The sequence below is a fragment of the Lepidochelys kempii genome, chromosome 10, assembly GCF_965140285.1.
Source record: "Lepidochelys kempii isolate rLepKem1 chromosome 10, rLepKem1.hap1, whole genome shotgun sequence".
NCBI classification, from domain to species: Eukaryota; Metazoa; Chordata; order Testudines; family Cheloniidae; genus Lepidochelys; species Lepidochelys kempii.
Window position 1 is genome coordinate 9,767,609 of NC_136389.1, and position 12,330 is coordinate 9,779,938.

General features: G+C 51.7%; 1 protein-coding gene across 11 annotated transcripts in view; it reads left to right on the top strand.

Moving 5' to 3' along the window:
- Positions 1-4,721, top strand: part of TNRC18 (trinucleotide repeat containing 18) — a 90,061-nt gene extending 85,340 nt beyond the window's left edge. For all 11 annotated transcript variants that reach the window (XM_073361914.2, XM_073361916.2, XM_073361921.2 and 8 more), the window contains 3 exons: positions 650-886; positions 1,508-1,582; positions 2,232-4,721. In XM_073361914.2, coding sequence (XP_073218015.2) covers positions 650-886; positions 1,508-1,582; positions 2,232-2,438 — 519 coding nt within the window. In that variant the 3' untranslated portion in view covers positions 2,439-4,721. The remainder of the gene's footprint in view (positions 1-649; positions 887-1,507; positions 1,583-2,231) is intronic.
- Positions 4,722-12,330: the final 7,609 nt, after the last annotated feature.

Consider the following 12,330-nt stretch of genomic DNA (forward strand, 5'->3'; position numbering starts at 1 on the left):
AGGCAGGCAGGCAGGAAGATCAAAAACATTTCAGGGAGATTTACAGCAGACATCTGGAAAGATCCTCCAGCTGCAGTGCATCTGTTGGGACTGTCCGGCCCCTCTGTCTGTGAGCATTGGCTCCTCGCTGTACTGAAACCATAAACAGATACACTATCTTTTGGTGTGTTGAGGCCTTTAAGTTTGGCGCTGTTGGCTTGTTTCTGGGGGAGTGGACACCCCACTGAAATCAGGTCACTATATACTCCCCACTCCCTTCTCACTAAGGAGCTCTCCGATCATCCTTTAACCATTCGCTTTCTTTTGTGACGTTTGCCGCTGTGTCACTTGCACTCTGGCCAGGAAAGGATAAATGTCTGCCAACATTGCTGTTCTCTTTGTTGGCCAGCAGGGGGTGATTAAAAGGGGGCAACTCGGTGTCTTTTCCAAGGTAACATGCCTCGTCTGGACCCACTCACTGTAGAGGTGTCCTTGGGTTGCTTTGCCATACCATTGGACTGACCCAACAAGAAAGCATAACTGCTAGTGCTCTAATTATTCGTAGTGGGATGCAGGCAGGGAGCGCAAGCTATCCCAGAGTGAGGGGATGAATGAGACTGGTTGGTACCTAATATTCTGTTCACTCAGCTTTGCGCTCCTAATTTCACAGAGACGAGGAATGAAAGGGAAGGCCAGGAAGCTGTTCTACAAGGCCATTGTCCGTGGCAAGGAGATCATCCGGATTGGAGACTGCGCGGTCTTCTTATCAGCTGGCCGGCCCAACCTACCCTACATTGGCCGGATCCAGAGCATGTGGGAGTCCTGGGGGAACAACATGGTAGTCAGGGTCAAGTGGTTTTACCACCCAGAAGAAACCAACCCTGGAAAAAAGCTCAATGAAGGCAAGGTATGTCAACCCAACACTGCCCACCCTGTTTAATGGCCACGCTGCAAAGCTTTCCTCACACCTTCATCCTGTCGGGGATGGGGTGACTCATAGGTTTTTTACTAAGTGCAAAATATAATTTGTGACCAGCAAAAGGTGAACATGGAGATTCTGTGCGATCAAAGTCGTTGGTGGATTGACGTACCTGGGGTTTCTAAAGCCACTTGAGAGGGAGAAGTGTTTTTTATACTTATAAGACACAACTTGGAAACACAACGAGCCACCTTTCGCATGAGTCCATCAAACTTCTGTTTGTCCCTGGGATGCACAGAGCAAAGTGATATATTCCTGCCGTCTGGCATGTGAAGGATGAGAGGAAGCCCTCGGTGTACGGGAAGGCTGTGTGGGCCTGGTGTTCAGAGGTGCCGAGCACCCACAGCTCCTGTTGGCATCCCTGGGAGCTGCAGCTGCTTGGTCACTCTAAAGATCAGGCTCTGTTTAAGCTGACGACTCAAGGTCAAGATGTAGGTTGTGGGAATGCACATCTTTAACTGATGAGGGAGGTGCCTTTGAAAGGTACTAATTTGCCTGCTTTAACTTTTCTCCCTCTCCATTTCTCCTGGTTGACTGGTCTCGGTGTAGCGTTGGGATCAGAAATCTGGGAGGAGCCTATCTACCACTCTGCAGGCATCCAACCAGAGGAAGGACTTCATGGAGGTAAGACAGGGGTGCAGATGGCAGAAGGCCAGGCCTTGGAGAAGGTTTTGTAATACGTTGTTGACCGCTCTGATCTTATAAGCGGAGCAACAAATGTTAATGAGGTAAAGGCCGTCTGGTCTGGTCTGGTCCAATTCTATGCTGAGATGAGCATCATCCCCAAGTCCTTGGTTTTGGCAGAGCATTTTACAGAGGGGGAAGGTAGCCTGCAAAGATCCATATGTGACCATCCCCGGATTTCAGTGGTGTTTGGCACCAGCCTTGTCATTCAGGCCCATCTTTGTTTTATTTCATTTAAATTCTGCCAAAATGTCGCTAGACTGATTCTGAGGTTCACAGAGAGGCTAAGAAATATGCAAGATGGCGACCGAGTCAGTGGATTTGATTGAAACTGGGGAAATGTCACACTGTAAAACCCTTCACACAGTTCAATTTGATGGCCTGTCTCACTGTGGGGATGCAGCAAATAAACCTCAAGGTGTCACCTTCTGCATCCCACCATTTTCACTCCCTGTGTGTAGCTCTCAGGTCCTTCTGTGGCATGGGGCACCTAATCTGTAGGAAAGGGGTGTATTCTAAGTGGTGTGGCATGTCCACTAATGACTCGTTTCCTCTCTGTCTCCCCCCCCCCCCCATTCCTCTAATGCAGCGGGCCCTGTACCAGTCCTCTCATGTGGATGAAAATGATGTACAGACCATTTCTCATAAGTGTCTGGTGGTTGGTCTGGACCAGTACGAGCAGATGCTAAAGACTAAGAAATACCAGGACAGTGAGGATCTGTACTACCTAGCAGGGACGTATGAGCCCACTACAGGCATGATTTTCAATACAGATGGCGTCCCAGTCATCTGCTGACTGTCTAGGAAGAGGGAATTCAGGGACATGTGCCATCGGCCTGGAGAGTTCCGATTTCCCTTTGGAAGAGGAGCACGGCGAATCTGAGGACATGCTGTTCATTCAACGTGATTTATTTCTTTCCTGCTCATGACGTCTGTGTCGCACTATGGACAGGTCTTCAAAAGAAGAAGAGAGAACGTTAGGGTGGGGAGGAAGAAACCATAGGACTTTCTGAAGATGCCTTTGGGATAGCATTGGAGATTGGACCCCATCGTTTTCTGGATGAATGGGGTGGTTTTAACTAAGACAAAATTAACCAGCTTCTTCCTTCCCCCTTCTGCTCGTGGAGGGTCAATGATTCTCAGATCCCTGCAGCAGCAGAATAACATCAAAACAGAGGAGGCTTCTTTTGGGTTGCTGACCCCCTGAAAAAGTCAGAGGATGACTGGAAGAACACCTACTAGCCTTCAGGATATCTGCATCTCCTTCCTTATAGCTCCTTCCTTGCTAACTGCACATGCCTTTCTGGGAAGTATGAGGTGGAAGAGAAAGGAGCTGTGCACAGCAAGCACACCTTTAATCAGCTTCCCTTCCTCTAAGTCTGCTGTCTGGGACCCAATGGAGAGCGGACAGCCAAGCAGGAATGGAGTCACTCGGACACAGAGCTGTTGACTGATGTCCCTTCTGGGTTACAAGGAGTCGGGTAGAAGGAGAGAACAGAATCTCAGTACTCTCATTGAGCAAATTGATTAACTCAGTAGATTCATCCAAAAAAGGAAAAAATGTCTGCAGTGGGGGGTAGGGAGGAAGGGAAAGGGGAGGGCTGTAATCCATGAGGGAGGGTACAGGGGTGGAGTGTAACGAACAAAAATCTCCCTTCAGGAGGTGAAATCAATGGGGAAGTTGCAGCAACCTGCTCAAAACGAGGAAGCCCCTTCTTGCGGCTCAAAGGAGGCCATAGCCCATCACTGCTTTTTCACACAGGTGCAGCACCTCGGCTTTCACATGGAGATGAGGGGCTGCGCTCTCCCTGGGTGTGAGGCTCCTGCAGTTTAAGCAGAAGGACACACAGCTCTCTGCTCAAAAGGAATGAGATGAGAACTGCCCCCAGAAGTTTCCATGCAGGAGATGCATGCTGCATGCCCACAGTGGGGGCCAGAACCAAGCTGTCATTGGGAGCAGGCATTCAGCTTAATGGTTCCATGTGGACAGTCACCCCAGGGCTCATTGAGAGCAGTCAGTCCCCCTCCTCCAAGCAGCCGGCCGACCCATCTCATTCATCTCTCACAGGCCTGAGCCTTCAGCTTTGGCCACTTGCCTTCAAGCAGCTGCTTCAGGTAACCAGGTTTGCAACCCAAAACACCAATACACAGACCTGGCTCTCCGGGCGGCATGCAGGGAGCCAGGGGAGTGGAGCAGAACAAGACCACGGCGCAATGTCCTTGCACTTAACTGAAATCTCACGAGATGCACTGATCTTTGCAACTAACCGATTCGCACTACATATTTCTAGGACACCAAGATTGTTCCAGCATGGATGGGAGCAGAGTGACCCAGCCATCCAGGGGAGAGATACTTACAAGGACAGATTTTTAGCTATCTGACATGGTACTATCTGAGTACTAGAGACTTGCAGCCTCTATGGGAAGAGCAGAGGGGCACCCCCTAAAAGATGATCCCTCATACTTTAAAAGAACCACAATGGTGCTGAACTCCGGCCACCTCTGCTCCAGCCCACGGCTCACCAAGACTTGGTGGATATTAATGTTTCTAAACTGTACAGTTTTAATGTACCAAAAGACTCTAAACCCTTCTGTATTATAAGTCTTTAAATGGATTTGACTTTTTAATTATAAATATAAATATATATATATAAAAATATAAACTTTTTAAAACTGTGAAAAAATTATGAAATTATAAAGAAGAACACAGTCTGACGTTTAGAATATTATTTTTTATTTCCAGTTGGATTGTGAATGTAAATGATCTGGGAACAGGCTCACACAAACAGCCACACACAAAGTGTACTGGACTTATAGAAGCAAAATTGTGTGAGCGAATTTTAAAGAGAGAGAGAGAGAGAGATTTTATGCTAATGTTAAATAGAAAGCACTTACTGCCCAATGCCTTCTATGGAACACAAGGATTTTTCAGACAATCGAGAGGAAAGGAGAGCCAGGTTTTTGTCTTTTGTTTTCTGTTTTTGTTTTTAATTTTTTTTTTTTTTTGCATTATGTTTGTTGGAGAATTCCGTGTGACCGTTTTTCATAAAAAAGAAAAAAGTCTATTGGAAAAAATGAAGCATATTTCTTGGTCCTGTTTTTTAGAGTTGTGTGTGGTTTTTTTGTCGTCGTAGTCACCTATCGTCTGCAGATTGGGGACGCGTACTGAGGGAATGTGGGGTCAAGTCCGTCCTGTCGTGTCCCTGTCTTTCTCCCCCCCGCTCCCCCGTCCACCACCACACAATGGCAGCCAGGCCCAGGCGGTGAGTGGAAGGGGTGGGATTGGCCACTGGGTCGCTGCTCTGTTGCAGCAGCTACCTGAGAGAGCCTGGCTGGGGAGGTCGCAGCAGCGGGCCATCAAGTGCATAAAAGATTGTTACAAGGAGGAGAGAGCAAAATTGTTGTTCTTAACCTCTGAGGATAGGACAAGAAGTAACGGGCTTAAATTGCAGCAAGGGCAGTTTAGGTTGGACATTAGGAAAAGCTTCCTAACTGTCAGAGCAGTGAAGCACTGGAATAAATTGAGTAGGGAGGTTGCGGAATCTCCATCTTTGGGAATTTTTAAGAGCAGGTTGGACAAACACCTGTCAGGGATGATCTAGATAATACTTCATCCTGCCTTGAGTGCAGGGGACTGGACTAGATGACCTCTTGAGGGCCCTTCCAGTTCTGTGACTCTGTGATCCCCCTCCCTCCCAGGACAGGGGCAGAGCAAGCCAGAGTGCACCCCCCACCCCCACATGCTTGGCCCCTGTCACCAGCAGCTGAGCCCAGTCAGGGAGCCAGTTGCTGCTGCCACCCCCCCAGCCAGGCTCTCTCAGGCAGCTGCTGTGGAGCCCAGAGCCTGAGCAGACAGCCTGAGCCAGGGAGAGCGGCTGACCATGCAGCGGGAGTGGGGTCAGGGCAGGTGCAGTAGGAGGAGGACAGAGCCCCTCCCCCCGACAGGTAACATGGGACGGACAGAAGGTGGCAGCCCCGGGCTGGGCACGGGGCCGGGGAAGAGGTCACTGGGCAGAGGAGATACATGGGGCAGTCACGTGTCCTCCCTTTTAGATTGTGCACCTTCCCTCCCTGTGTGGGGAGGCACGAGTGAAAGCCCTCCTGCTCTGAACAGTGACTGTTTGCTTGTTTCTGACTTCTTGATCCCATGTGCTCAGTTTGGTGCCACTCCAGGGAAGCGCACGCACATTTGAATCCATCCCTGTTTAGGAAAGTGCTTTATGTATGTGCTTAAGTCCCATGGGCTTCAATGAAAACGAAGCGCATGCTTAAGTGCTTTCCTGAGTCTTTGTGAACAGAGAGAGGTCTCTTCCAACTGCAGACTCAGCCTAGGATCTCAGCCAAGCTGCACTTTTTCCTTCTCTAAATACCATTCATAAAGGTTCTGCGGGCCAAATCATGCCAATAGTTACAGCCAAGCCACTCCGTTGCCCAGGTGTGAATGACTGCATCAGTCTGACGGTTTCCTACATTTCAATATGGAACAGAATCCTCAGCTGCCTCCGCGTGGTGTTTTGGATCTGCAGAGGTAAGAGGCAGCAAGAAACTAGTTTATGCTCTGAATTAGTAAAACCGTTAAGTATGTATCGGGGGGAGGGATAGCTCAGTGGTTTGAGCATTGGCCTGCTAAACTCAGGGTTGTGAGTTCAATCCTTGAGGGGGACATTTGGGATCTGGGGCAAAAATTGGGGATTGGTCCTGCTTTGAGCAGGGGGTTGGACTAGATGACCTCCTGAGGTCCCTTCCAACCCTGAGATGCTGTGATTCTATGTGTCTTAACTGAGGGCGTCTGTTGTATGTGCTGACTCAAATGCACACAGGAGGCCCGGTGCTGAGTGAGGTGGTGCTGTTTTTACTGAGTCACTTGTCTGTGTAGAACTGTGATTTTAACACCAACCAAGGGACCAGCACAGATTGCTTTGCTTGATGGAGATGGAGTTCTCATGAAGATGGCTAAAATTGGGCTCATTGTCTTTGGGGAAATGGGGGTGTGGTCTCAACACACAGTGTCTCCATGTCAGCGTATTTGCTTATGCACTAAGATTTACCACGGAGCAGCCGATAGACCAGGGGGGTCCTAAACACGGTTGTATATACCTGTATTGGGCCAGCTCAAGACTCCTATGCACCCCTCCTAATGCAGCTTCTGGGCCGTGCCCTAAAGCACCCATGCTGTCTGCACTGTAACAGACAATGGAACTTGGGCTGCTCCCAACCTGAGCCCCATGTGCTTGGGAGGAGCTATGCCTGGTAAACGGGCGTAGTTGTCCAGGACCCTGTGCTATTAACTCCTCTTATGGAGGATTTTTGCTCTGCCGTTGGTATTCCATCCCCATCCCTTACTCCCTACACCAAGTGTTGGCTGCTTGTTGCAGGCAGCTGCCATCAGCTGAGTCATCACCATCCGGTACCTCTCACTGGACTCAGTCATCTCAAACACCTCTGTGAAAATAAGACCATAGAGAACCCGTGGGCCCAAGCTCTTGGTCGGCTTCCTCTCTCCTCTGCATCTCCAGATGCTACTGGGCAAGCTACCGGGCTTCACCCCCTTGCTATGAGCAATGTCTTGATGGCAGTGGCATGTGGAAACTTGTAGCATCTTGCCAAATTGGATTTTTTTTTCTGCACATGGAAAAGCAGCTATGCCAATGTGTTCTGCATGTAATGTATGGGGGAGGGTAGAGAACACTATGGATTCTCCCCCCCGCCCCCCACCACAACCCCCTACTACTTCACCCCCAGCCTTCTCAAAGATGAGAGGTTGCCCTTAGCAACTGTTCTGCAGCCCTGGTTTGTTGGAGAGGAGGGCTGGATTGTCCCTGTCATCTCTCTGTGATTCAGCACAGCCCCCAGACCAGGGTGTCCAACTCAGTTGGGGCCTGGGGGATGAAGTGAAAGTTGTCATTGGCCCCAGGTGGGGAAAGGAGTGAATTAATGTGTCCAGGAAAGGCCAGGCAGAGCCTGGCTTGCTTGGAGCCTCTGCCCTGGGCAGGGGGGAACAAGGTGAAAGGGGTATTGGGGAAACGGGCATTGGTCCTGCACTGCCCCCAGTCTGAGCTTTTCCTTTGCTTTTCCAGGAAGGACAATGGGGTTGTAGCAATTCAGCATGGGAAAAGAACCATTAGCACAGTAACTTCCTGCAGGAGCCAGATGTAGCCATCTCTAAGAAGCTGCAACTACCAGCCAGCGCTGCATGGATAGGACGAGTCTGCCATGGGGAGCACGCAGCCTAGAATGAGACGGGCCAAGGCTGTGGCTGGAGGGGGGGGCGCAGGGACAAGGACAGGAGATGTCTGTTAAAATGAGACTGGACAGAAGGGAGGCAGTGGCTTTCCCCTGGTTAAATGTTGGCTGCCTTCAGCATGTAAGCAGCCCTGATTCCCACCCCAGCTGCTCTGGCCAGCTCAGCTAAGCTGTGGCCTTTCAGCTGCAGCTCCCACTAAAATCAATGGCGGCAAGCACCTAAATACTGCAGAGGCTCAGGGACTAGCAACAGTTGCTGGCTGGCTGCTGAGTGTCTCCTCTGGCAGGGGGCCTGCTCTCCGGTGCCTTTTACAAAAACCAGAGTTTATTTGTCAGCAGACACACAACAGCAAAGTGACAACTAAGACAGCAACACAGAGACTGGATGAGGCCCAAAACCCCTCCTGAGAGAGACACGCATTAGAGTCCTTATCTTAGCCCAGCCCACGGCTCTACGGCCCTGTGGATGCAACAAAGACATTTCAGCAGCACTCTGGGATAAGACATTCACACACGCACGCACGCCAAGGCGGGAGCCAACCCCAGAGTGAGCCAGGATCCCTCACAAACCACCCTAGGGTGACCAGACAGCAAGTGTGAAAAATTGGGACAGGGGGTGGTGGGGTAATAGGAGCCTATATAAGAAAAAGCCCCAAATATCGGGACTGTCCCTATAAAATCAGGACATCTGGTCACCCTAAATCACCCTACGTGTTCAAGGGAACCTGATAGCAGCTGGGCTGAGACATGAAGCTGCTTCTATCCTGCTATGTAGTGAGTATCCCCTTAATTGCCTATCTAGCTTGGCCCAGGGTGGGCGGAAAAGAGCATACTGAAAGGTGCCAATCTCATATTGTGGCTTGGCATTAATGTAGCCGTATGTTTGTGGACACACACACTGGACAAGCAGAGATGGGAGGCTGCACGTGCCACTAAACAGTCATATTGCACCTGTAAATCCTGCCGTTCAAACACGCGATTTGGCTTTGATAAGCTGTTACAGGCTACAAAACGGCATTGCTCAGCCAGCCCAGACCATGTTTGCTTAGTTGCAAACCATGTGTTAGTGAAGCAGCTTGTATGTGTCACATGACTGGCTCCTTCACACAATGCCACTTTATTTGTCTTTTCTGCAACTCCCCAAATCACCTATTTTAGCTGAGATATTCAACGCTCCTGCAGGGAGAGGCTACGGAAAGGCAGCTGGGAATTGTGTGTCCAGTTCCCCTCCGGGACTGCAAATTTCAGCCTTCTCTTGCAGGCTGCACCATGGCATTTAAATGCACAGTTGAGCCCAGTCTTAAAGTTTTTTATAATGGGTGTTGGTGGGGTGGACAGACATAAATTGCACGCTAGGCTTTTCCTGGAGCTGACCAGGGCCCATCATCACTGCAAAGAAGATCACGAGAGACCCAGACTCATTCTAACACATTTTAGGCTCCCTTCCATTGATGGGCCAAGCGCTGAGCAAATCTCGCCAAAGGCGACCGGTCACCCCGATTAAAACAGAACAAAACAAAACTGGCATTTGCTTTGCCCATGTTTAGGCCGTGTTTTACAGCTGCTTTCCATGCCATGCTAGCAAAGGCGTCTGCTGACAGGCCAGACACTTTCAATCAAATATTGCAGGCTAGTCAAAGGCAGTGGCTTTTTGAAGGGGAACTGTGAAGAGTTGCACCCAAGCCCTTCTCATCCAGGGCAGGAACACCGCAAACACTAGCGTCTCCCTGGGATGGCCAATCAGAATGAACTAAGAGACCCGCCCCCACCTCCCCCCTCCGCCATATGTCAAATACACGCCCGCAATGGTTGCTGGACAAGCTCCAGGACAGAGTGAATAATTTACGATAGCAAATCGGTTTGAGAAAATGGCAGCGGGAGGCGAGGGTAAACGGCCTGATTAGCTCCTGCGCACTCAGCTCCTGTTAGACCCATGCTCGCATTCTGTAACGACCCAGCGCGGGCCAGGGTGAGCCCACTGACATCTATGGAGGTGTAAGCGCTCCGCTGCTGAGATCGTAGCTGCAGGGTCGGCGGAAACAGAGCCTGCCTGGATGCCTGTCCAACAAGCCGTGTGTGTCCCGCCAGTTGGAGTGCAGCACAGACGGGCTGAGGCTGGTCACCTGGGCTCATCGGGCATGGCCTTTCCCCTGGAAGAGGCAAAGGAAACAGGCAAGACATTGTCCCCCCCCCGCCGACAAAAAATGGGGGGGGTTGTGTGTGTAAGTAGTTTGACAAAGGCTTGAACCTGCTGTGGCAAGTGAGGGGCTAGTACACGAGGCCTGGCCGAGCGCGTGTTCAAAACTGTGGTCTAGTTCCGGTCCCTGCCCGGGGTAGCGTATGGTGGCACCATCACCGTTTGGCCCCATCCACCCCGGCGGCCAGATTAGCAGCCCATGTTGCCATGGCAGTTTACGCTGCGCATCCACTGGTGTTACGGCCCCGCAGCCACAGGGGTGCGGGTCACCGCCTTCCACCCGCGCCAGGCCCATAAGGCGCGGTCTTATTTCTTGTGCCACAGGCCTCAGCTACACTGGGCTGGCGCGCTCGTGCACGGTGGGCACAGCGGGGTTAAATCCCAGTTAGGTCGTGAAAGGCAGCTGGGAAAGCACAGCGGGGCAACCAGCTTTGGGCATCAGCATGGCTCGCAGTTGTGCGGCGTGGGCTGGAGGGCACAGACAGGTAAAGTGGAAGGTAACGGCTCAGAGGCCAGTAGCGGCCAGGCGCACCTACACAGCACTGTTCCTGGGCTTTGGCGGCCTGATAAAACGTATGTTTGGCAAATAGCCGCCTCTGTCCAGTTCTTTAAGTAACACTCTTAGCAGCTAAGAGGCATGGGCCTCTCTGCAGTGCAAAAAAGCGCCATGATGGGCATTGCCCTTGCTATATCTGTGGCCTCTGTGTAGGGTGGGGCGCAGAGTCCCTATACACCACAGTTGAACCTATGCTTAGCAACTACCCACGATGCTCACGCCAAGACAGTGCTTGCAAGTGCCCTGATCAATGTACATGAACCCATCCAATTGGGCGCCCACCCAGAGTTCCTCCCACACGGTTGTTCACCAGAAGAGGAGCAAATGGGACAATGAGAGGGGAAAGGGTGAGCGCCTGGCCATCTTGCTGTACCCGTTCCTGCTGAGCACAAAGTGATGACAGGCCAGTACTAACTGCTCTCTGCCACCAGCATTCACAACCGGCTCAGCCTGAGCCCCTGACCAGCCCTGTGGCCAATCTAGAGCCTTGGTGTAATAGCCCCCCCCGGCTCTTGCTGCTGACTGATGGTACGTCATCTTTGACGCCAGTGGTTTGGAAGAAGGGAGATCCGGCTGCTGTCGCTGTGAAGGGCTGATTGGCCAGGACCAGCAACCATGTTGCGTTGCAGTGGTCATGGCTTTGCTACAATATGAAAGCGCGCTCTCCACCGATATAAACCTGGTCCCGCTGCATAGGGACGAACACACTGGAGGCAGCTCGGCATGTTCTGAAAGGGTTAGGTAGCACAACATGTGACTGACTCTACTCAGGAGGGGTCGGATGGATGGAGCAGAATTAAGTAGTTGGTTTCCCCTCTCCTCCCCCCCCCCCCCACAAACACTGGTCCGATCATGATCTTCCCATGCATGAATCAGCAGGCTGGGGCCCTCACTGAATTTGCCCTGGCTGGTGCAAGAGTCTGGGGGAGCTGTGGACCCTGGAAGCCACCGCTCTTGATGACGTGCTAGCAACATGGCCCCCCCAGCAGCAGGTATCGGCGCAGGGCAGATGATGGGGGCAATGCCATGGGTGTGGCACTGTCTACTCCTCTGCTGCCCTTCTGCAGCCATCTGCACAGGACGGGAGGGAGCTGAGAACAGAGGGGCACATCCACATGCTGGCCCATTTGAGTCGATCGCCCAGAAATGGCTCCAAACAACTGCCCTGGCCCTGGCAGACTAGGCCTAGCCCCGTTCTAGTTCGGGGCTGGTCAACCCTGGCTTGGGAAGCTGTGTTAATCATGCTCTGTGCCCCTACAGCAGCATCCAGTGCTTTACAAATACTTCTGGGAATTAACGGCCCCATCCCCAGAGAATGTACTCTCAGCGGCTCCATTTCACAGCTGAGGAAACTGAGGCCGTGAGCAATGTGAAGGGACTTGCCCAGGGGACCAGTGGCAGAGCTGGGCAGGCCTCTGATCTGACCATCCTCTGATGGCTAGACCACTCTCCAGCAGCCTCTTCCTGGGAAGAACAGGGTTTAAAACCAGCCCCGGCGAATTCATTTCCCTACTTACTTAGCCTGACTCCAACTCTCAGCTCCTCTGATTCACCAGCTGTCCCTGCAACAAAGCTGGGCTGCTCTGAGTGTGTGTGTTTGCTGCCCGGTCCCTCCGCTCAGCGTGTCTGCCCTGCTTTAGCGGACAGGCGGCCATGAGCAAGGTTCTTTTGCAGCGCACCTCTCTCCCACTC